Source organism: Falco biarmicus, chromosome W, assembly GCF_023638135.1.
Source record: "Falco biarmicus isolate bFalBia1 chromosome W, bFalBia1.pri, whole genome shotgun sequence".
In the NCBI taxonomy this organism is placed as follows: domain Eukaryota; kingdom Metazoa; phylum Chordata; class Aves; order Falconiformes; family Falconidae; genus Falco; species Falco biarmicus.
The window spans coordinates 10,477,643-10,502,207 of record NC_079310.1 but is presented as its reverse complement, the minus strand read 5'-3'; the positions used below and the strand labels follow the sequence as shown (position 1 = coordinate 10,502,207).

Genomic DNA, 24,565 nt, shown 5'->3' with positions numbered 1-24,565 from the left:
GGCATGTTAAAGGACTGTGTAACATCAGCTATATCTGTGGTGTAGATATGTCCATGAAAATCCAGGGCCAGATGCTCAGCTGGTGACAGTTACTCCAGTCCTTGATCCACACCAGCTCAGAAAGACCAAGGTGAGTAACAGGGACTCCTCCTGCCAGGTGGAAGGGACAGGTCCCAGTTCTGTTGCTAGTTTGTTTTTATTACCTTGAACATTCTGGAGTGGTGTTTCTGGCCCATAGGACCACATGGCATGGGTATTTCTGAAGACATGAGCCAGCACAGTAGTTGCTGTGGCTGGTGTGTGCTGTCCTGTGTAACCAAAGGGCTGTCATACAGTGGAACATATAACTCGTTTAGGGAAAGCACTGTTTTAAACCATGCTGGTTGAATTTAATGTCTTTTTTTTTTTCTCTCTGTGCTTGCAGGTCAGAAGATTCTTCACCACAGAAGTGATGTCTTAGAAACTGTAGTCCTAATCAATCCCTCAGATGAAGCAGTTAGTACTGAGGTATGTCAGTCGGGAATACTTCACTGGATAGGTCATAAAAGCTCCATTAAGTGGACAGGTTGAGAGCAGCTCCTAATAGTGGACAAAAGGACATGTTAGGAGCAAATATCATCAAAAACATTAGCCATCCCTTGATTTTCTTCCTGGTTTCCCAGACTCCTGATAAAGCATCAAAGGCATAGGATGGAATCACACCACTTATCCCAGCATTCATTCCCTCATAACACACCAAATTCCCTTCTTAATGAAATGAAGGCAGCTGTGGTGAAACTGCATCTGCTTTTCTTCTGCTCTTCCATTGTTTGGTAGCTCTCGATGCCTATTTTACATATTTAAAAGTGCCTGAAAAGAAATGAGGTGCCCTGAGATAAATTTAGGTCTTCAAGAAGAATTACCATCAACGTGGTGGTGACTCTAGGTTGATCTATGTGATCTGTCCTTCAAAAAGCACGTGACGTGATCAATGGACTCTGGAGAGTGTCCCAGAAGAGCACTGCCAATTCCTCATGAACTCCCTAGAGTAAAGAACTGAGCATGTAGTTCAAAGACAAAATTGACAGATTTAGCTAGTGAGACTGAAGGTTGTAAAAAATAGGGATAATTACATTGCTAGCCAGTGCTGGGAAGCACTCACGTAGTACAAGTTCTTTTAGTAAATTAAGTGGCTCTGCTTGCAGTACTTTGTGGAAAATCTATTTTGTTACCAACCTTAAGTGATATTAAACACAAACAGGAGGAAACACCAAAACAAATGAAATTTCTGAGGTTTAAAAAGTTTTTAAAAGTAAGTAACCTTAGTTAATGGCAGCTCATGCACTAAAAAAATGTGTGAAAAGCTCTTACATTGTGTTAGAGGTACTTGGTAAGGAGGAGCAAGGGTGTCAGCTGGGTAGCAACTCTTAGGGTTGTCTTTACACTCAAGCTTTCAGAGTAAAAAGCTATAAAGAATGGGGGAGGGGAAGATCTGAAGGAACTGCCAAAAGTAGGGAAATGCTGCTTCTGTCAATTTCCTCTCACTAGACTGTGAGAGGCAATCTTTTTTTCACTTTCATCTTGCCAGGCTGGTCACAACCAAAAGTTACAAACTGAGATTTACCTTGGCTGGCTAAGCAAGACTCTCACTGGACAGAAACCAGAACAAGATTATAAGAAAGAGGCAGAAGAATTAAATCAGAGGTTGGAATAGACATGCTTTGTCCATTATGGCAAATAGAAAACTTAGTTCTACATATCAAGAGATTTCCAGGTTGCATCTGGGGAGACAGTGATACACCATGGAGCTCTGACTTTCACTAAAAGAGGAAATTTCATCTATCAGTTCAGGAAGAACAACGGCAAAAGATATTAAAACAAATTCTTGCTAATCTGGCTGGTAACAGCCATACTGGTGGTAGTCTGAGCATAGTTCTGCTCAAAACTCCTATCGTGTTCTGTCAGATCCCAAATACCTCCCAAAAGAGAGAAGCCCAAAGGGAGAGGGACTGGACTTGCCCAAAGAAAACAAGTTTCTGAAAACCCCATGAGCAGTTACTTCCTTCTTAAGAAGGTCCCACTACATTGCTTGAACACTCCTGCATCTGTACCTTAAATCTTTGGAACTGCTGAGCTGCTTACACTCCTGTCTTAGTTCACACTCTGTCTTTAACTCCATTTTGACTGAGGCTGTCTTGCTGTTCACTTTCTTCAAACAATTTGGGACTTCAGCCAAGGGTAAAACTGAACAGAATCATCACCTTGCAATATTTCTGTAGTGGTCTTGAAATCAGCAGACAAAATTTTGGCAGCCACTCAGAAAGCCTTGATTATACTCAGACACAGAATTTATGTGTTCCTTGAAGTTTTCATGTGTATCATGCATTATGCTCTGTAATCTGCAAGCATTTATTTACTTTTTTTCCTGTCATAGTTTTCTAGCTCTGCAGAACCTATTTCACCATCAATTAATAAAACAGATTGAAGGGGAATTATGTGACAGTTTCATATCAGTGATTCACAAGTCAGGAAATTTTATTGTTAGAAAACTTGGTGAGTTTATACATAAGTTGACAGACTGCCCAGAACTGCTGCCAACAATGAGAGAAAACATAGAAGAGTAAGCTAGTTCTTTTATGATTTTAATACAACTAAACCAGATAAGATTTCATCCAAACATCATACAGCCAGTTTCACGTTTCTATATTTTTGTCTGAAATAAAAATGAATACACTTGATCCAGCTGAATATTGCTGAATTTATCATTTAGTGCAATTAGTGACAGACCAGCATTAGTCCTGCATTTACTGAAAGGAACTTTCTGCTGCTCAAAGTCAAGGCCACTTATTTAATAAAATAACAATGAAGATGTGGTAGAGTTGGGATCTTCTTTCAGATAAATACTCTTCAGTGGTTCTTTTCTAATCGTACTGAAAACATGAGTTGTTCAGCAGAGATTTAGGTCAAGTCTTCCTGGCTCAACCTCCCTGGCATGAGCGGGAATTGTTTAGAACAACTGATTGCTTAACAATTAATATAAAAATTTGAAAGAATGGCTTGCTAGGACAGCTGAGGTGATTATGTCATTTCCATGGAGATGGAGTTTGGATGAAATATCTACATGTGGAGTAGTTCCATATGGAGTCTGCTCATTTAGTTTAATACATGGATAGCCTTATTCTGGGATCACTATTCTGGTTTAACTTAATTCCCCTGAACAGAGGAATTAGTGCACTTGAAATTCATTCTTAACCTTAATTTGAATTGATTTTTCAGTGTTGGACAAGATTTTTGAAATATTTTTGTATTGAATCTGGCTGGGTTGATTAACTTTCCCCATAGCAGCCCTCATAGTGCTGTGCTTTCTTTTTGTAGCTAGAAAAGTGGTGATAACACACCAGTGTTTTGGCTACTGCTGAGCAGCGCTTGCACAGCATCAAGGCTGTCTCTCCAACCTTCCCTCCACCTCACCAATAGGCTGGGAGTGGACAAGAGGTTAGGAGGGGACATAGCCAGGACCCAAAGTGACCAAAGGGGTATTCCATACCATATGATATCATGCTCAACAATAAAAGCTAAGATAAAGGAGAAGGAGGGAGGGCATTTGTTATTACAGTGTTTATCTTCTGGAGCAACTGCTATGCGTACTGAGACCCTGCTTCCCAAGAAGTGGCTGGACATCACCTGCTGATGGGAAGTAGAGAATTAATCTTTTTTTGTTTTCCTTTGCTTCTACACATGGCCTTTGCTTTTGCTTTATTAAACTGCCTTTATCTCAACCCATGAGTTTTTTAATCTTATTTTCTTCCCCCTGTCCTGCTGAGGAGGGGAGTGATAGAGTGCCTTGGTGAGCACCTGGCGGCCAGCCAAGGTCAACCCACCACATTTGCAAAAAGTTTACTGAACAGTACAGAATCTTAAAAATATTTTGTTTAGTTTTTTTTCTTCAGTTTAAGTTGAATTCAACCAACAGGAGTATACTGAATATATGGATTTTTCTTAGCATGTCTCCCCTGAAGAGGAAACAGGAATTATTACTAGCTGTAGTAAGGGTCAAGTAAAGTAATGTGGATCTAGTTTAAAATAGGTAACAGTTATTTCAAAATGCAGAAGTTTATTTCTCAGTAACAAGCTCCTTTGAGCCATCAGATATCTACATAATTTATTACTGTGTATTGAAAAAGGTCTTGGGCTGGCATGCTTAAAAATGTTATTGTGTCCATAGTGACATCATGAGATGTAAATGGTGCACATGCCTGTATCTGAGTGCTTGATTATGATTATGGTGAAACAGAAACATCCTTTAACTTTGTAGATGATTCAACAGAATGACAGTCTGCCATTTTTACATTTGATTTGTGGCTGTTACCTTTTAGTGACATTTTTGCAACTGAATGGCAAGTAATGCTGTACACTGGGAAAAGAAGATCATCCGTCTAAAAAGTCTGACTCATGTAGTTGTCCCTCATTAGCATGTGAGACACAGTTGGCCAAGGCTGTACTGATACAGTGCTATTAAAATTCAACAAGAATTATACAAGGAATGTATTTGTTCATTGAAAATATTATTTTTTCATTCAAATTTTTTTCTCTTCTACTCCTTGCTCTTTTTTCCCCCATATCATTAGTTAGGTTTATTCATCAGACTTTCTTTTTAATTGCTTCTTGTGCCTCCTTTTTTCCCTTTTGCTCCTTTCTTGTTCTCTTTTGTAAACAGCACTATAACTTGAAAATGTTTTGACAGTTCTGGGAGACTCTGGTGTAAAATATGTTTTAAATTAGACAAAGTAAACTGTATGTTCTCAGAGGAATGTGCAAACATGTGGTAACTCGCATTATTGATGTGTTTCTCTCTTTCACTCTAGGTGCGCTTAATGATAACAGATGCCGCAAGACACAAGCTCCTTATACTAACTGGACAGTGCTTTGAAAACACAGGAGAACTCATTCTTCAGTCAGGAACCTTTTCATTCCAGAACTTCATTGAGATCTTCACGGATCAAGAGGTGTGTTCAGAAATGTGTCTTCCATACATTGTCATGTGATGGCACAGGTTTTTAGAAAACTAAAAATGGTCCTCTGTGTTGTTAGAGTTAGCCAACAACTAATTCTGATGCTCTTTACTCTTCATTATAGACTTTCTTTCAAGACATTTATTTAATTTACATTTGATGTAAATTGCTTAACAAAAAAATTACATTTTTATTTGGAGAATTGAATTGTAACTTCAAGAAATAGAAAACCAAGGAACACTTTGACAATGGAAGGAGATACTGTTGTGTTTAAAATATATAGCTTGTTTATTGAAGGTGCACATACAAAGCAGTCAAATTGACTTTGAAATCAGGTTCTTGCCTGGTGGCAGCTAATAGGTGACATTAAATAAGACAGAGGCTATCTGTTGGAATGGCTGTAGTTTTTTGCATCTACCTGCTTGGCTACTTTACTTTAGTGTTTAAAATTTTGCTAGCGAAATCTGTAAAGTTTGTGATTTTTACATACCAAAAATATAAGAATGAAGTATACCAATATTTAATGTTGTTTCTTTCATGACTTGTTATTTTTATGTCTAGCTTAATGTACTGTGTCTGAAAACTCCCATAGGGCCAGGACCCATTGTAAATAAGCTGTTAATTTGGCAACTTTTTAAAATATATATTTAAATAAATCATGTGGCTGCACCCCTAGACATTTAGTTTCCAAAATTAATTAGGAGCATTTCAGGGGAGTAAGATTTGAAAGTTCAGCACTGAAAAAGTGAAGTTTGCATGAGCTCCAGTATCCATTTGGGGACAAAATTTTTAGCAGGGCCTGTAGTGGTAGTACAAGCAGTAATGGTTTTCAAACTAAAGGAGGGTAGATTCAGACTAGATATAGGGAAGACATTTTTTACAATGAGGGTGGTGAAACACTGGAACAAGTTACCCAGAGAGGTGGTAGATGCCCCATCCCTGGAAACATTCAAGATCGGGTTGGATGGGGCTCTGAGCAACCTGATCTAGTTGGAAATGCTCATTGCAGGAAGGTTGGACTAGATGACCTTTAAAGGTCCCTTCCATCCCAAACCATTCTGATTCTATGAACCTTTTCTCAAAGCTTCTTTGTTCAACATATTGGGTTGGGGAAAGAACTGGATTCCTGCTCTCTGAAACACATGTGATGCCTAAAAATTACTTTGGGAGATGGTACAGCTCGAGACAGAACCACGCTTCATCCTGTTCCTCCCTTTGCTGTTCACATGGGAAACTTAAACTACAGATTAGTTGGACATGGCATGGGGCCAGCCGAGGGCTGTGGTTTTGTGCATGAACTCAGAATTATGAGCTTTTTATCATGCATGCAGCTGCAAAAGAACCTGAAAAACAGAAACCATGAATGTGCTTGGCAAGCAGTATTACTGGCATCCGTAAAGCCACAAATCCAAAGCTGATTGGCTCTAGTAACCATTGCGTTAGTGTATAAGGTGTTCACTTGAGCAATAAAATGATTCTGATTGAGCACAGATTGGGGTCCATGAAATCATTCACCACAAGTTACTGTGAGTTCGCAGTTACTTTTCTGTGAAATTACAAACCTGATCTCCTTGCATCACTGGCTAATTAGTGACACAATTACTTTATGACTACATGCAAAACTAGGGCCAAATCCTACTGTTACAGTTAGGAAGCCAAACCATGGCTAGAAAGCAGAGCAGTGGTGGTTGGCTATGAGTTACAGCTGCTGAGGGATTGCCACAGTGGTGGGCGTGCAGGGTGTACTCCCATGCTCTTTGAGTAAAGCTCACTTGACTTCTCTCTGCTCTGGCAGCATGCTCACGAGCCAGCCAGTATTGCTGTTTTAAAGTGCTGGCTTCCAGCTTATTGTCTCTGAAATCTTGGGCTCCCAGTGCTTCTAAAATATTTCACAAAAGCAAAGAAAGACCATATTTGCCATAATGCAGTCTGTGTATGTAACATTTTTTAAAGGGTCCCATTAATGGGAAATTTTTAGGTGGCCTACAAATTGGAAAAAGGATTAGAAAAAAATTCAGTCTTTAATAATACTGATAGACCTTGGGCTGCCCAGTCCTCTGTATTGGAAAACCATGAGTGTGGGAACAATGACTTCCCATTTGTGGACACTGAAATTGTAAAGGATTGACTGTATCAGTTGAATGTTCATAAGTCCATGGGGCCGGATGGGATTCATCCCAGCGTACTGGAGCTTCTGGATGTTATAGCAGGATCCATCTTGATCCTTTACCAAAGGTCTTGGGAGTCTGGGGAGGTCCCTGCTGACTGAATGCTAGCCAGTGTTATTCCAGTTTACAAGAAGGGTGTGAGGGAAGACCGAGGAAACTACAGACCTGTTAGTCTAACCGCCGTACCTGGAAAAATTTATATCCTTCAAAGTCACCTGCCTAGTGGATGAAGGGAAGAGTAGTGAATGGAGTTTTTCTGGATTTTAGTAAGGCTTTTCATACTGTCCCTCACAGCATACTTTTGGACAAGTTGTCCAACTGTGGGATGAGCAGGTACACACTGCACTGGGTGGAGAACTGGCCAAACAGCAGGGCTCAAAGGGTTGTAGTGAATGAGGCTACACCTGGCTGGTGACAGGTCACCAGTGGTGTTCCTCAGCATTCAATTCTAGTACCATTTCTGTTCAATGTATTTATTAATGATCTGGATGCAGGAATGGAATGCACCGTTAGTAAATTTGCTGACAATACCAAACTGGGAGGTGCTGTTGACTCTGTTGAGGGACAAGAATCCTTGCAGAGATATCTAAATAGATTGGAGAATTAGGCAATCATCAATGGCATGAAATTTAACAATTCCATATGCCAAATACTGAAAGAAAGATAGAAAATATATATTTTCTGCTTTATTTAGGTATTGGCTGGATTATTTTTGTTTAGATAACAGCCACTGTATCTTTGTTACATTTTATTTTTGGTAAATGCTGAAAATAAATTATGTAATACAAAGAAAGGAGGCGACACATACACACACAGAAGCCCACAGAGATCTACTGCAATCAAACATCATTAATTTTTTATATATCAATTTCTTCTTCTGACTCTGCTTGTGGTCCAAGGCTTTCAAATTAATCAGCTGTAGCCTAATTTATATCATCTTTATAAAAACTGTTCCTATAGCTTGAACTAACAATTGAGTCTCTGCAAAGAAGTTGTGGTATTTTGCATGATCCTTTGTGGGCATATTTTGCACTGACATTTTATGTCTGAATTATTTCTTTAAAGTTCACATAATTTGGTGGTCTCTTTGTTAAGAGCAAATAGAAGAGAAATGGGCTACATTTAACCTAAATTCCTGTTAAAAAAAAAAAGTCAAATGAAAGTATCCGTGGAACTAGGAGAAGGTATAAACTATATCATACTTTTTCATGTTTGGGACCACAAAATATTGGTTTTTACTTCAGACTGGAAGAGAACAACAGCTCTTTTACTATGGCATAGTACATTTGTTTTCTGTGCCTATATTTCAGTAGCTGTTTTTGGTACTAGCATATTATCACAAACTGTCAAAATTAATGGAGTTATTCTAGATTTTCACTTTTGTAGTCCATGAGTTTAAAATCAAAATAAGGACATGACCATTGTTAACCTTAACACTTTTTTCTGGCTCTTTCTTTAGCTCTGAGTTTATATTTTGATTTTTATATATATGTATATCAAAAACTTTATAAATATATCATATATTGCATAATATGTTATAATATATATTTATATATTTATTTGTTGTGGTTTAACCCCAGCCATCAACTAAGCCCTACACAGACACTTGCTCACTTCCCCTTCCAGTGGGATGAGGGAGAGAATTGGAAGGGTAAAAGCAAGAAAACTCGTGGCTTGAGATAAAAGACAGTTTAATAGGGAAAGCAAAAGCCATGCACCCAAGCAAAGCAAATCAAGAAATTCATTCACTACTGCCCATCATCAGGCAGGTGTTCAGCCATCGCCAGGAAAGCAGGGCTCCATCATGAGTAATCGTGACTTGGGAAGACAAATGCCATTACTCTGAATGTCATCCCCCCCTTCCTTCCTTCCTTCTTCCCCCAGCTTTTATTGCTGAGCCTGATGTCATATGGTCTGGAATAGCCCTTTGGTCAGTTGGGGTCAGCTGTCCCAACTGTGTCCCCTCCTAACTTCTTGTGCATCCCCAGTCTACTCACTGGTGGGGTGGGGTGTGAAGCAGAAAAGGCCTTGACACTGTGTAAGCACAGCTGAGCAGTAACTAAAACATCCCTGTGTTATCAACACTTTCCAGCACAAATCCAAAACATAGTCCCATACTAGCTACTGTGAAGAAATTTAACTCTATCCCAGCCAAAACCAGCACAATAGAACATAGATAAATATATATCTCAATCTCACAAATACAAAACTTGAAACTGTTTGGATTTTTGATGCAATAAATCATTTCTTTGTATTCTGGAAAACTATCCTGCAGTCTGGGAGTCAGGAGCCAGCCTGCAAAAAGAGCTGTAGTAATACTGGTGTTATGGAATACATCCTGTGTGAGGAAAGGGTCAGGAATACAGCTGCCCCAGGAGGATGCTGACTACCTCTGGGCTGCAGTTATTCTCTGCCTGCTAAACAGATGTGCTGTTTCCCTTATATATTTGGCTGGCTCTTCTGGATGGGCAGGGGCAGCAGGGAGACTCATGAGTCAATGGCAGACATAGTTGCAGCTCTGTCAGCATTAGCCTTGTAGTCCTCATCCCCTCTATAAAAGCTTGTACTGTCCTCCTATAAAGGGTGGAGGAGGGAAGGGAGAAACTTGAGGTACTTTCCTCCTTTGGGCAATGTGGAAGGGACCTTTCCTCATAAGCTGCCCCTTTGTATTAAAAAAAAAAAAATACAGTAGTAAAATAATTGTGCTAACACGTTCCTTTAGCTTCTAGGATGGGTACTCAATAGTGCAGAAGCAAATGAAAAAGGTTTTATCTATCTGATCAGAAAATATTATGTTCTGACATTAATTGCCATTAAAAAAAATAATTTACATGCATCTTCTTGTGTTTTTGTTTTGCAACCCTAGATTGGTGAATTATTGAGCACCACACACCCTGCCAACAAAGCCAGCTTAACTCTTTTCTGCCCTGAGGAAGGAGATTGGAAAAATTCCAATCTTGACAGACACAACCTTCAAGAATTTATTAACATTAAACTCAACTCAGCTTCCATGCTGCCTGAAATGGAAGGACTCTCTGAATTCACAGAGTATCTGTCAGAATCAGTAGAAGTGCCATCACCCTTTGACATTTTGGAACCTCCAACTTCAAGCGGCTTCCTGAAACTCTCCAAACCCTGCTGTTATATTTTCCCAGGTGGAAGAGGAGACTCTGCGTTGTTTGCAGTGAATGGATTCAACATGCTTATCAATGGAGGATCTGAAAGAAATTCTTGCTTTTGGAAACTTATCCGGCACTTGGACAGGGTAGATTCCATTCTACTCACTCACATCGGAGATGATAACCTGCCAGGAATAAATAGCATGCTTCAGCGAAAGATAGCTGAATTAGAAGAGGAACAGTCCCAAGGATCTACTACCAACAGTGACTGGATGAAAAATCTGATCTCACCCGATTTAGGAGTTGTATTCCTTAATGTACCTGAGAACCTGAAGAACATGGATCCTAACTTTAGAGTTAAAAGGAGCATAGAAGAAGCTTGTTTTACTCTCCAATATTTAAATAAATTGTCTATGAAACCAGAACCTCTTTTCAGAAATGTAGGAAATACCATTGACCCCATCATTTTATTTCAGAAAATGGGAGTTGGCAAACTTGAGATGTATGTGCTTAATCCTGTCAAAAATAGCAAAGAGATGCAATATTTTATGCAACAGTGGAGTGGTACTAACAAAGATAAAGCTGAATTCCTGCTACCCAATGGCCAAGAACTAGACATTCCATTATCCTATTTCACCTCTGTCTCATCCCTGATTGTGTGGCATCCAGCGAATCCCGCAGAAAAAATAATACGAGTTCTGTTTCCTGGAAACAGCACCCAATATAACATTCTAGAAGGACTAGAAAAACTCAAACACTTAGACTTCCTTAAACAACCAATGGTTACACAAAAAGATCTAACTGGCAACACTGCTAGTCCAGCTGTGAAACAAACAAAGTTGAAACAACGAACAGACAGCAAGGAGAGTCTGAAGCCTGCTGCAAAGACATCAAGCAAGCCTGTTAGAACAGAACCTAAAGAAGAAACACCAGAGCCGGCAAAGCCTAGTCCAGGACCAGAAAAGCTTCATAAATTGGAAAGCAAAGAAAAAGTTCCAGTTAAAAAAGAGAAAACAGCAAAAGTGGAGACCAAACCTATAGTGGCAGAAAAAGATGTAACAAATAAAGAAGAACAATTAGTAAAATCTGAAACTCCTGAAAAACAATCTACAGATGTAAAACCAAAAGTGGCAAAGGAGAAGCCAGTGAAAAAGGAAGTCAAAACAAAACCTGAAGAAAAGAAAGAGGTTTTTAAAAAAGAGGAGAAAACACCCATCAAAAAAGAGGAGAAACCCAAAAAAGAAGAGATCAAGCAAGAAGTTAAAAAAGAGGTGAAAAAGGAAGAGAAGAAGGAAACTAAGAAGGAAGTAAAGAAAGACTCTCCACCAAAGGAAGTAAAGAAAGAAGGTAAAAAAGAAGAGAAGAAGGAAATTAAGAAGGAAGAAAAAGGAGCCAAAAAGGACATCAGAAAGGTTCCTAAAGAAACAAAGAAGACAGCTGCTCCTTCAACTGAAGTAAAAAAGCCAGCAGCAAAGCCCAAATCACAAAAGAAGGAGGAACCTGTTAAAAAAGAAGCAGTACCTGCTGGAAAACCAAAGGAAAAAGGAAAAGTTAAGACTGTGAAGAAGGAGATCAAAGTTAGTGGAGTGCAAGCTGCCCTTGCAGCAGTTGGAGCCACTGCCACAACTCTAGCAGCTGCAGAAATTACAGCTAGTGGAAAAGAACTTGAAGCGGAGCGATCCCTTATGTCTTCACCAGAGGATTTAACAAAGGATTTTGAGGAATTAAAAGCTGAAGAAGTAGAAACAATAAAAGAAACAAAACCTCAAGCTGCACTTATAGAGGATGAACTGAAACTCACTGGCACAGAACAAAAAGAGGCCTTTGAAGTCCAAAAAGAAAAATTAGATAATGAAGGACCTGCTGAGTCCTCTGATGAAGGTATAACTACCACAGAGGCTGAGGGAGAGTGTGAACAAACACCAGAAGAATTGGAACCTGTGGAAAAGCACAGGGTTGATGACAACGAAAAGTTTGAAGATGAGGGAACTGGCTTGGAAGAATCATATGAAGCAGGAGATTATGAGGAAAAGGCAGAAACAGAAGAAGCTGAAGAACCAGGTGAAGATGAGGAAGTAAAGACACCACTAGACACCACAAAACCATATATGGAGGAAGCAAGAAAAATGGAAGAGAGTTCAGAAGAAATAATGGCTGAAGTAGATGCTAACATTAAAGCTGAAAAATATATTGAAAAGGCAGATGATGTGGCATCAGATGAACAGGCTAAGGAAGACAGGGAAGAAGCAGTAGAAAAGGTAAAAACTGAAGAGACTGAAGAGGAGGAAGACAAAACAGAAGACAGAGATGAAGAGGAGACTGAAAAATTAGAAGCTGAAGAAGATTATGTGATGGCTGTGGTAGACAAAGCTGCAGAAGCTGGTAAAGTTGAAGATAAATATGGCCTACTCATAATTACACCAACAAAAAACTCAGAGCCTCAGTGTCCAGCAGTTGAACTGGCCTCTTCTATCCATAAGGAAACATTACCTGGTGGTTCAGAAAGTGAAGCCACTGTTTCTGATGAAGATACAGAAGATCAACCTGAGGAATTCACTGTTACTTCAGGTTATACACATTCTACCATTGAAATATCCAGTGAACCAACTCCAATGGATGAAATGTCTACGCCCCGAGATGTCATGAGTGATGAAACTAACAATGGGGAAAGTGAGTCACCTTCTCAAGAGTATATGAACATTACCAAGTATGAGACATCACTGTACTCTCAAGAATTTGCTAGACCTAAAATTTCTCCACTTCCAGATGCTTTTAATGGATTATCAGAAGGATCCAAAACAGAGGCCACAGAAGGTAAAGACTATAATGCCTCAGCTTCTACCATCTCACCACCTTCTTCATTAGAGGAAGACAAATTCTGCAAATCTGCATTCCAAGATGCATATTGGCAAAAGGGAAGTGAAATCCAAGGCACTGCCAAATTAGAAATTGAAGAACCCTATCCAGAAGATGGTGGAGAATGTAGCCCAGTCAAGAGTCCAGCTGAGAGTTTGTCCCCTCCATCACCCATTGCCAGAACACCACTGAGTGAACGTAGTGTGAATTTTTTGCTCACTCCCAATGAGATTAAGGTCTCGGCTGAGCCTGTCCCCATTGCTACATTGCCTGATGTACAACAAGAAGTTTCTGAAGAGCACTGTGCAAGCCCTGAAGATAAAATGTTAGAAGTAGCATCTCCCTCTCAGTCTGCTGCTGGTAGTGCTGGCCACACACCTTATTATCAGTCTCCCACTGATGAAAAATCCAGTCAGCTTCCCTCTGAAACCAGTGAAAAGTCAACAGAAACTCCTTTTAGCTTTGAACTCAGTGAAGTCAAAGATGAGTCTGCAAAACCCAGAATAAGCCCTATGGATGAGCCTGTGCCAGATTCAGAATCTCCTATTGAAAAGGTTCTCTCACCTCTACGGAGCTCACCACTGATAGGTCCAGAGACAACTTATGATACATTTTTGAGTGCTGATATAAAGTCTCCCACCAAAGATTATGGAAGTCCTTCTGGGGGAAAACCTGAAAAAGAAAAATCACCTGTTCAGATGAGCCCAGCTTCTGAAGCCAGCTCTGTGGGCCTTTTCCATGAAAAACAAGATGAAAAAAACATGGAGTTTATGGTAATTAAGGAAGGCTTCAGCCTAGAAAGGAAAACAGAGGATAAAGAACCCAGCAGCTCCCAGTCTTCACTGGTCATGGATGAGCGAAAAATAGCAGAACTCTCACCTAATCAAATAGATATTGGTCTGTTTGGTTCCTTAAAAGACGACACCAAAATGTCAATTTCTGAAGGTACTGTTTCTGACAAGTCTGCAACTCCAGTTGATGAGGTTGTAGCAGAAGACACCTATTCCCATATAGAAGGAGTAGTTTCTGTCTCTACAGCATCTGTTGCTACTAGTTCATTTCCAGAACCAACTACTGATGATGTTTCTCCTTCTTTGCATGCTGAGGTTGGATCTCCCCACTCTACTGAAGTTGATGATTCCCTTTCAGTGTCAGTTGTACAAACACCAACAACATTTCAGGAAACAGACATGTCTCCATCTAAGGAAGAGTGCCCAAGGCCTATGTCAATTTCTCCACCAGATTTCTCACCTAAAACCGCAAAATCAAGAACCCCGGTGCACAATCACAGATCTCCTGAGCAGTCAATTATGTCGGTAGAATTTGGTGAGGAGTCCCTCAAGCAGTCTTTAGCAATGGACTTTAGCAGGCAATCTCCAGAATATCCTACCATAGGCACTAGTATGCACCACATATCTGTAAATGGACCAACAGAAGTAGATTATAGCCCTTCAGAAATACATCAGCCTATTTTTGCACAGATTTCCCCTGTGGAACAGTCATCTTACTCTCAGGAGAAGGATATTTCTGAAATTATTTCAGTTTCTCAAACCGAAGCTTCATCCTCAACTTCATCAGCTCATACACCTTCCCAGTTAACTTCACCACTGCCAGAAGAAACTTTTTCAGGTGCTGTTCAACCCAGAGATATGTCACTACATTCTTCTTTTACCTCAGAAAAGGTGCAGAGCCTAGGACAAAAGATGTCACCAAAGTCTGACCTATCTCCATTAACTCCAAGGGAATCTTCTCTGTACTCTCCTAGTTTTCCAGATTCACCTCCCGGAATCACAGAAGCACTATCAGCTAGTCACAAATCTCTGTTGTCACTGCAAGTGTCCTCTGTCAAAGCATTTGGTTACCAAGAGTCCCTAACAAAGCACAGTCCAGAACCTTTAATCAGCCCGGAAAAAGAATATTCAGAGAAAATCAGCAGATCACCAGAAGAACTTAGTTATTCTTACAAGGCCACAGGGAAAACTACTAGGTCACCAGAGGTGATTAGCTACTCCTATAAGGCAGTTGCAAAATCTAGATCACCTGAGGCCACAGATTATTCTTATGAGATGACCAGGAAAACCATGAGGTCACCAGGAGTCACAGATTATTCCTATGAGATAACTGGAAAAACCACCAAATCACTTGAGGTCACAGATTATTCCTATGAGAGAATTAGGAAAGCTACCAGATCACCCAATGCTATGGATCACTCCTATGAGACAACAGGGAAAGCCACCAGCTCACCTGAAGCCACAGATTACTCATTTGAGACAACTGGGAAAACTACCAGGTCATCTGAAGCTACTAGCTATCCCTATGAAGAAAGTGCACATTTTACTCCAGGAAAATCGTTAGCAGAATACTGTCAAGATGTTGACTTATGCTTTGTGTCCTCCTGTGAATATAAACATCCTAAAACTGAACTTTCACCCTCATTTATCAACCCAAATCCCCTTGAGTGGTTTGCAAGTGAAGAACAGTTTCAAGATCAAGAGAAGCCATTAACTCAATCCGGAGGAGCCCAGCCACCTTCTGGGGGAAAGCAGCAAGGGCGGCAGTGTGACGAAACCCCTCCCACATCCATGAGTGAGTCTGCCCCATCTCAGACTGATTCAGATGTTCCTCCTGAGACTGAGGAATGCCCTTCCATCACTGCAGATGCTAACATTGACTCAGAAGATGAGTCAGAAACCATTCCGACAGACAAGACAATTGCGTACAAACAAATTGACCCGCCACCTGTCCCAATGCAGGATCACAGCCCTTCCCCTAGGCACCCTGATGTCTCTATGGTTGATCCAGAGACTTTGCCTACCGATCAGAATTTGGGTAAATCTTTGAAGAAGGACCTTAAAGAAAAGACAAAGACAAAAAAACAGGGTATTAAAACCAAGTCATCTTCTCCTGTTAAAAGAAGTGATGGTAAATCAAAACAAGTGGCTTCACCAAAGCCAGCTGTAAAAGAATCTTTAGACAAAATTTCCAAAACAGCTTCTCCAAAAAAGAAGGAGTCTGTGGAGAAGGCAACCAAAAATATCTCTTATCCAGAAGTAAAGTCTCAAGTCGAAGAGAAAGATAAGGACACCAAGAATACAGCAAATACAACGTTCAAGTCAGCAAAGACTGCAACCACAGGTAAAGACAGATAGGAGTTCCCTAATTATAAGATTTTCTTAATTGTTGAAGTGAAGTTAGGTTGTCTTTATATCATCTGAGAATGTAGTTTGTAGCAAACCCCCAAAGAAAGTCCATGTTTTAAATATAAATCTAGTGTGTTGGGGCCACATTTAAATGAATGAATCTGAGAAACTTGATGTGTCAGTTTGCTAAGATGTAAAGAATTAGAGAGTATGTCCAATATAAAGAACTTAATACTAGCTGTCTGTACTGTTAACCAGTAGAATTAAAAGTACCACTTTTGTAGGTGAAATGAAATCAGTAGTAAAATGAATCACTTTATTCACTGTAAGAATCATGTAGGCACAATGCTCTTAACATAAAATAATGCAATTTAATATTGTAAGAGGCAAAGGTACTATCAGACATTCAGTGCTTTTATTACTTTGCTGGATTAATTTTAAAAAGAGTGTTTTAAAAAATATTTAAAAGTAATAAATACTTTTAAAGTAAGAGCACTTTCAGTGAGCTGAGCATGTATAGCACATAATCCAGTTAAAGTCATATGCCATCAGTGATGACTAAACATACAGAAAATTAATGTCATTTTGAATTACTCTTGTGCATTCTAAGTAATAATAAAATATGAATTAGATTACTGAAGGAGGTATTGTGCTAATATGTTGTTTCTGGCAGATCTTGTTAGAGAGTATTTTGAGGCTACTTTGATTTTGCTGTTTTCAGGATTGATGTTCTAGTGAAAGCTTTTTACAAGGAGCAAGTCTAGGATTCAGTACAAGCAAACCAGCATTCAACTATCTGTAGCTTCCCCATTTTAAGCAGTCCACTGTTCCTTTCTTACACCACCATTAGCATGTCTCTGTTAGTAGATGCTTTTCAAAGCAGTACAGTTCCTCATGCTGTAAATTTCTCCAGCACTTTAGCTTTATATTGACGACTTCTTCCTTGAAGCATACTTTTCAGGTATATGCTAGAGCTGAAGACAAGGCTCTATTTGATAACGACATTTAAGTGTAAAATGTAATGTCTAATATTTTATCCAATGTTGGTATCCACAACTCAGAAAGATATATCACAGATTTTTTATGATGAAAGATGATAAAAGATTTTGTAACATACCCAATAGTTAAAAACACTCTAATTCAGGAAATCTTATCATATTATGATGTTTATTTGACATATTGCCCTATGATGAACAGCAAGTCACACTAGATAACTTTATGGACTTTCCTGGCTTTACATTATCTGATCCTAAATAAAGTGTATTGCTCAGATAATTTAGTTTACCAAACTTCATCCTCTTTCATCATGAGAAGGCAAATAAAACATAAATGGTGATCATCTGGATACAATTACTGGTTGAGTCCTTGTCAGGTCAGTTCAGACCATGATCCAGTGTGTAGCAAAATAAGCTTTTTTTGGTAGTATTTTTAATGTGTTTAAACTTTGAACTTCCTTTTGGCTGAACCTCTTCATAGAACAGATACTACACTATGTATCACAGCAAAAACATGCTTCCCTTTACTTTTTGTGATAAGTGGCTAGTTTGTGTATGCAAATAAGGATCCAGCAGGTAAACAAACACTTGTTCTCAGTTTCCTGAAGTAATTGCTTTAGGAATTTTAGGTTTTCCTAAGTTCCTCTTTGCCCCTCTTTCTGCTCACATGTAGTAGCTTCCTGATGCACCTGTAAAACAGTCTGAGCATATCAACAGCTACTATGTCTTGGTATGTGCTGATACCTCAAATCTCAGGACCACTTCTGCATGGCTTCCTGTGTGACCCTAGCTTTTATAATCATGTATACCTGACACTTTCAAAAAGCTATACTTCTTAACTTAGTAAATAATACTGCCATTTATTGAATGGTAATTCAGTAATCACAGCCCTGTGTAGTAATTGTTGGATAATAGTAGTATATTACTGGGAAAAGTTCAGTCAAATGTTGATTATGTGGTAGTGAGTTTTTATTGTATTATATACATAGTTACCTTTATTCCATTATTTTCCTCCCAGTACAATCATAACTGGCATACAACAAAGCTGGAATGTGTCATTAGATGTAGGAGGGTAATGCCATAAGTGTTTCAGGGGACATAGTACTACAACTGTAGCTATGTAATGCTTAACCAACACGAGCAATTTTAAGAATATAATCTCAGCAGTTATAATGGTAATTAATAAATGCATGTTTTAAAACAGCCTGTGATACATTCTTTTGATGTTTGATTTCCAAAGGACCTGGAAATAATAAGTCAGCAAAATCTATAGCGGTGCCTCCAGGACCTCCAGTGTATTTGGATCTGGTATACATTCCCAACCACAGCAATAGCAAGAATGTTGATGTTGAGTTTTTCAAGAGAGTGCGGTCATCCTACTATGTGGTGAGCGGGAATGATTCTGCAGCCGAGGAGCCAAGCAGGGCTGTTCTGGACTCCCTACTGGAGGGCAAGGCCCAGTGGGAGAGTAACATGCAGGTAAACTCTTCACTAGTATTTCTACCTGGAAATTTAATCTTCTCTGGGAAGCAACTACAGGAAGCCAGAACGCCTCTGGAGTGGACAGTGGCTGCTGGGGACAGGAGTTCCCAACCTGGGCACATTGTGATGTGAGAGGACACCCAAGGGAAGCACAGAGCTGCACCATACTCATCTGCTCCCCCATTTCTGGCCCTTATGATCTGTCTCTGGAGAATAAACCAGTTGGGAACTGGTTTACAGGGCCATTTGTCTATTTCATCTTGTTGCTATACCATATATGATCCATGTTTGGAAACCTTGCAGTTTGTAAGTAGGAAAGAAAAGTAAATGTTTCATGGTTTATATGGTAATCACATACACTTGTAAACTTCATGTGCCTTTCCAACATGATAAATAAGTAAACAAAATATTTGGCCATAATCTGAAGAGCTATCGGTGTAAACTATAGACTGCTACTTCTCAGGAAAATTACATCTCAGCATCTTAAAGAACCAAGGTTTTATTTTCATAAACGGTCTTTTTGATTACAGTTATTTTATCTTATCAACATGTTTATTTATTTCCTTTTATCCATCCATTTATTTAAGTATTTATTGCATGAAGATCCATTCTTTCTAAAAGGGAGTCATACTTGTTGGCCAAGACCTCTTACAAAGACATTTTTCTTATAATTTTTTTCTGTTGTCCGTACCTCAGGAGTTCTCCTATTTTGTGTTGCAGGTGACCTTAATCCCAACCCATGACTCAGAAGTGATGAGGGAATGGTACCAAGAGACCCATGAGAAACAGCAGGACCTCAACATCATGGTTTTAGCAAGCAGCAGCACTGTTGTTATGCAAGATGAATCTTTTCCCGCATGCAAGATTGAACTGTAAGAACAAGACCATGCACCACAAGATTTAACCTTTGTTTCCAGAAATTCTTCAGTTTTAAAACACCTTTTCTAAAAATTCAACCCATCTAGTTCAACTGCTGAACTGTATACCTGCAAAATGCTATACTGTATCATGGTGATGCAAGTCTAATATTTTTCAGTCTTTTCTGATTGCTAAAGGAAATAAGTGTTCCCATAGTAGGTTTCAAATTACTGCGAAAATACAGATCCAGTTTCATCTCCGATGAACATTTGGAAACCATGTACTAGCAACCCCAACTGACTTCTGCCAGGTAGAGGCATTTGCCCTCTAAAGAAACACAGAGAGAGAAAGAGAGAGGGGGATAGGAGGAGAAAGTAATAAATAGTTAGATCTCCAATAGTCTCATGGCAATAAATAGCTGTATTGCTTACTGCAATTTGTTTATGCACTCACATGAAAAGGTTTCTAAATTTGTATCAATCATCTAAGCTATCATAAAGGAGGTCCTTACTTTACAGAATTAAGTTAGCTAGAAAATAAGCAGTAGAATGTGGCTAGGAAGGGATGTACAACCTAAACACTCATTAGCAGATTTCCACTTTCATTTGAACTCCGCATACTGACATACCATAACAATTGTAGGCCAAATATGCACATGGTCTGAAACCCATTCAGAATTCTAAAACCTTTCTTTCATCATGCAGAATTGTTGGTATAAGGCATGCTCCCATTAAAAATCCACTCACTCCAGTCAGAACTGACCAGTCCACATGCTTAAACACCCATGTCCACTGTCAATTAATTGAAGCAAAATACCAAAGCAGTTGGGAGTACATACAGTAGACAATTTGCCTTAGAAAGTGACTTGAATGTACAAAGAAAATCGATGCACTTATTTTTTAATGTTGAGACAGAAAATTTATAAAACATCTGTGCAGGACCATAGTTACACCAGTAAAGAAGTGTGAGTGTGCATGTGTGGTACTAGAAGCTTATCTGACTGGTCAAACACCTTGGTGCTATGAATTACATATCTTAGTTCCGTGAACAATTCATTGATGCACCAGGACAGATCAACAAGGCAAGATCATTTTTTGGAAAGCTTCTTTTGTACTGTGGAAGCAAGATTGAAGTGGTGTCCAGTATCAGAGTTACAAAACTTAGTGAAACATTCAGGATGATGAAAAAGGTCTGTACAGTATTCAACCTTCCTTTGTCTTACCTTATTTGTTTAATTTAAGAGTAAATATGGGAAAAAATGTACAGGAACTTTTTAATTATTTTAGTGCTGTATAAACTTTTAATAGATTTTTAACAAGTTTTCTTTTACAGGAAAATGCAAAGAAAGGTGAAGGCAATATTTTTAGTAATTTTGTAAGATTAATAAGGTTGTTTAAGGTTCCAGTGAGAATGGATATTGACTTAAGATTTATTAAAAATACTCAACTGCCAATACCTTTTTGGGGGTGGGGGAGGGCCACCCTGATGGTAAAATTAACCTATTGATGATGACAGAAAATGGGATTTGAAATTTTGATTGCCTAATATTTACAAGGGTGTAGCCTACATTCTCAATCCTCACAAGAACTTGAAAAAAAAGATAGAATAAGCAATAAGCTAAAATAAGTTCCTTTCCTTTATCCTTGCCTTCCTTTCCTTTCCTTTCCTTTCCTTTCCTTTCCTTTCCTTTCCTTTCCTTTCCTTTCCTTTCCTTTCCTTTCCTTTCCTTTCCTTTCCTTTCCTTTCCCCCTTCCTTCTCTAGATTGCTTGCAGCAGAACAGCATGTAGAACAGTTCCATTATTTAAGACAGTTTGGATTTTTTAGTCTCAGAACTTTTATCCCAATAAAAAAATCTTGTTACATTATAGAAGGTTTGCAAATCTGAATTTAAATAAGGTGTAAAGGCCTCCAAAATGAAGATATGTGCTGGTCTGTTTGATTCACCATTATGGCCAGTATTAGGTTTCACAATATAGTGAACTATGACCTCATTTTATTTTCTTTACTTATAATTTATTTCAATTTTACATTGTTAGGATATTTTTGTGTAATAGATATATGTTTACACTCCTAATTTTTATGGGGGGGGTGGTTATGCTGCTTTAGGGCCCTTTAAATGTGGGCTCCTGTGGCCTATTTAATGCTGTGAATTACTGTTTGTCAATTGTGTGGGGGGGGTATTTATTTTTAATGTCTTCTTTTTTTAGGTATGTCTAGCAATGCTGTTTTATTTATGTTTATGCTATACCTTTTTAAGTCGTTAAGAATAACTTAGAATGACTATGGCAGAAAAGGCAGATGGAAATGTATTGTGAAAACAAGCGTGTTTGCTGGGCTCATAATCATGCACTTAAAATTGCTTTTGTAATACATAATCTTCAAAGTTATAGGCAAAATATTTTGCAGAACAGTTGTACTATTTCTACAACTGTCTACTTATAGGTCAGTCTTCATACTTTTTGAGTGGGTGGGAACAGATTTTCTGACGATATCTGAAATGGTTTGTACCTCTGCTTTGGTAGAAAATCTAAGTATGGCAGTGGTCTTGAGACTAATGTCACTTATGCCACTTTTGTGAATCAGGAGCAATTTCACTACAGTCAGGGAAGTTACAGTCATTTGGTCCTACTGTAAATGAGATCAGAATTAAACGTTAAATCTCCCCAAGTAAATTTGTGACAGCTCAAGTATTTGTTTTACTTTAAAAATAATAATAATTAGGCAGTTACAGCCAATCTTAAAATGTTCATTCATTTTTTGCTGCTACAAGAATATTAAAAACCCAGTCTGGCTATCCTGAGGTATTGTAAAGCCTGTTCTATCCATTCCCTTTTCAATGGTAATCATGCCTGTGTGTAACAAAGCATGAACTCCTCCATTAGCTCCTCATGCCCTTAATGTCTTTCTTGCCTGTGGAACTAATCTAACTATACTAATCTTAATACTACACAATTAGCTTAGTAACAGTCATCAAAACATACCGCATACATTAACGATGAGTGCTGTTGATCAGCATAGATTTCTAGGAGCATGGTTTGTTATTGATTATTTATAAAGATTCAACAGGACACTCAAATGATGGTATTACCCATAACAGCATCCCCAGTCATGATCTTTATGCTATTACTATATTGCTTCATAAAATTCAATGAAGAATTAACTTTAGAGATCACACCCCACTCCTGAACTTGGACAGGGCCTCTCTTGCATGTCTTTTCAATGCCCTGTGGTGGGCCTGACTTCATTGACCTCTACTTTTCACCCCATCTTTCATAGAATCCACTTTTGATTTTTTTATTATCTTACATAATGTGGTGAGTGGAGCTAACTGTGTATATGAATGGGTTCATATGAATTTTATGAGAGTTCTGGTACTCATTTACTAAGATTTAATGAATTTATTAATTGAATTTTCAATCCCTCCCACCACAAGCAAGTCAGCTCCAAAGAGCACTTACTGTGCATTTAGGACATTTCTGTCATATGCTTCTTTTTGTTCATCTGTTGCAAGAGGTTACTTGCTCAGTAATGATGTTTTGAGGGGAAATAGTAATTTTGTTGGTCTGGATTTATTAGCAAGAGAAAAAGTATAATGTTTACACTTGTAAGAAACTGTAAGCTTTCATCTTTTCACTTAATTGAACAAAACACTAAAAGCAACTAGGGGTAAGAATTTCTTAGAATGCAATTATATTATTCACTTGGCTTAAAAATGTTTGCTATTTAAAATAAAAAAAGTATTTGTTGTGACTTTACAAAAAATCTAAAAAAAATAAGTAACTAAATAAAACAATGCCATAAAAATATTGAAATAAAAAAAAAAAGAAGCTTCTCTGCACTAGACTAGCTAGGAGCTCCAGATGGCAGAGCTACCTCTTCAAGACTGGGCTGTGATCACAACTGTAAAAGAGGAAATCTGAAATATGCTTTCATGCATTTGCATGCAGCCATCATCTTCCAAACTATGGAAAGAAATAGTCTTGTTGCTGGCTGAGAAGCATCTCACACACCTCCTCTCTCTTGTTCTGAATGGTGTTTGTGTCAGTCTGCAGCTGTGTATGGTATTATGTCTTATAATCCTGCATCACTTCTATCCAGTCATATCTAATATAGAAAACTAGTTTCCAGTGAAAGTAATATGTAGTGCTTTTATGATATTTGTGTGCAATGTCCCCTCTTCCATTGAGGATATTTGATGTAAAGGAAACAAACTCAGTTCCACAATAAAATACAAAAGTGGTGTTGACATTTTTTGTCTTTGCCTATGTACATATTTGTAAGTTTTCCCTTTCCTTCAGTGATGATTACCTGAATATCATACAATCATAGAAATATTTAGGTTGGAAAAGACCTTTGAGATCATTGAGTCCAACTGTTAACCCAGGACTGCCAAGTCCTTTACTAAACCATGTCACTAAACACTGCATCTACATGTTTTTTAAACACCTCCAGGGATGGTGATTCCACCACCTCCCTGGGCAGCCTGTTCCAATGCTTCACCACCCTTTCAGTGAAGAAATTTTTCCTAATATTCAGTCTAAACCTCCCCTGGTGTAACTTGAGGCTGTTTCCTCTTGTCCTGTTGCTAGTTATCTGGGAGAAGAGACCTACCCTCCTTTCAAGTAGTTGTAGAGATCGATAAGGTCCCCTCTGAAGCCCTGAATATGGGCTTTTTCCTCAAAAGATCAACGACTATTTAAATGCTAGATAAGAACCAATCTTTATTTAGAAACTTAAAAATAAATGCTGAAGATTACTTTTATCTCTTGTGGTGTAAAACATTACCATGATCACAGAATGGTTAGGGTTGGAAGGGACCTCTGGAGATCACCTAGCCCAACCCCCTGCTAAAGCAGGTTCACCTAGAGCAAGTTGCACGGAATCGGCTCTGTGTGGGTTTTGAATGTCTCTAGAGAAGGCAACTCCACAACCTCTCTGGGCAGCCTGTAACCGTG

General features: G+C 38.7%; 1 protein-coding gene across 1 annotated transcript in view; it reads left to right on the top strand.

The window, feature by feature from the left end:
- The window catches only part of LOC130141937 (microtubule-associated protein 1B-like), a 99,033-nt gene extending 75,189 nt beyond the window's left edge, over positions 1–23,844 (top strand). Inside the window, exons 3-7 of the mRNA XM_056323232.1 lie at positions 425–507; positions 4,845–4,985; positions 10,026–16,269; positions 18,510–18,748; positions 19,472–23,844. Of these exons, the coding sequence (XP_056179207.1) occupies positions 425–507; positions 4,845–4,985; positions 10,026–16,269; positions 18,510–18,748; positions 19,472–19,627 (6,863 nt within the window). The 3' untranslated portion in view covers positions 19,628–23,844. The remainder of the gene's footprint in view (positions 1–424; positions 508–4,844; positions 4,986–10,025; positions 16,270–18,509; positions 18,749–19,471) is intronic.
- The last annotated feature ends 721 nt before the right edge of the window (positions 23,845–24,565 follow it).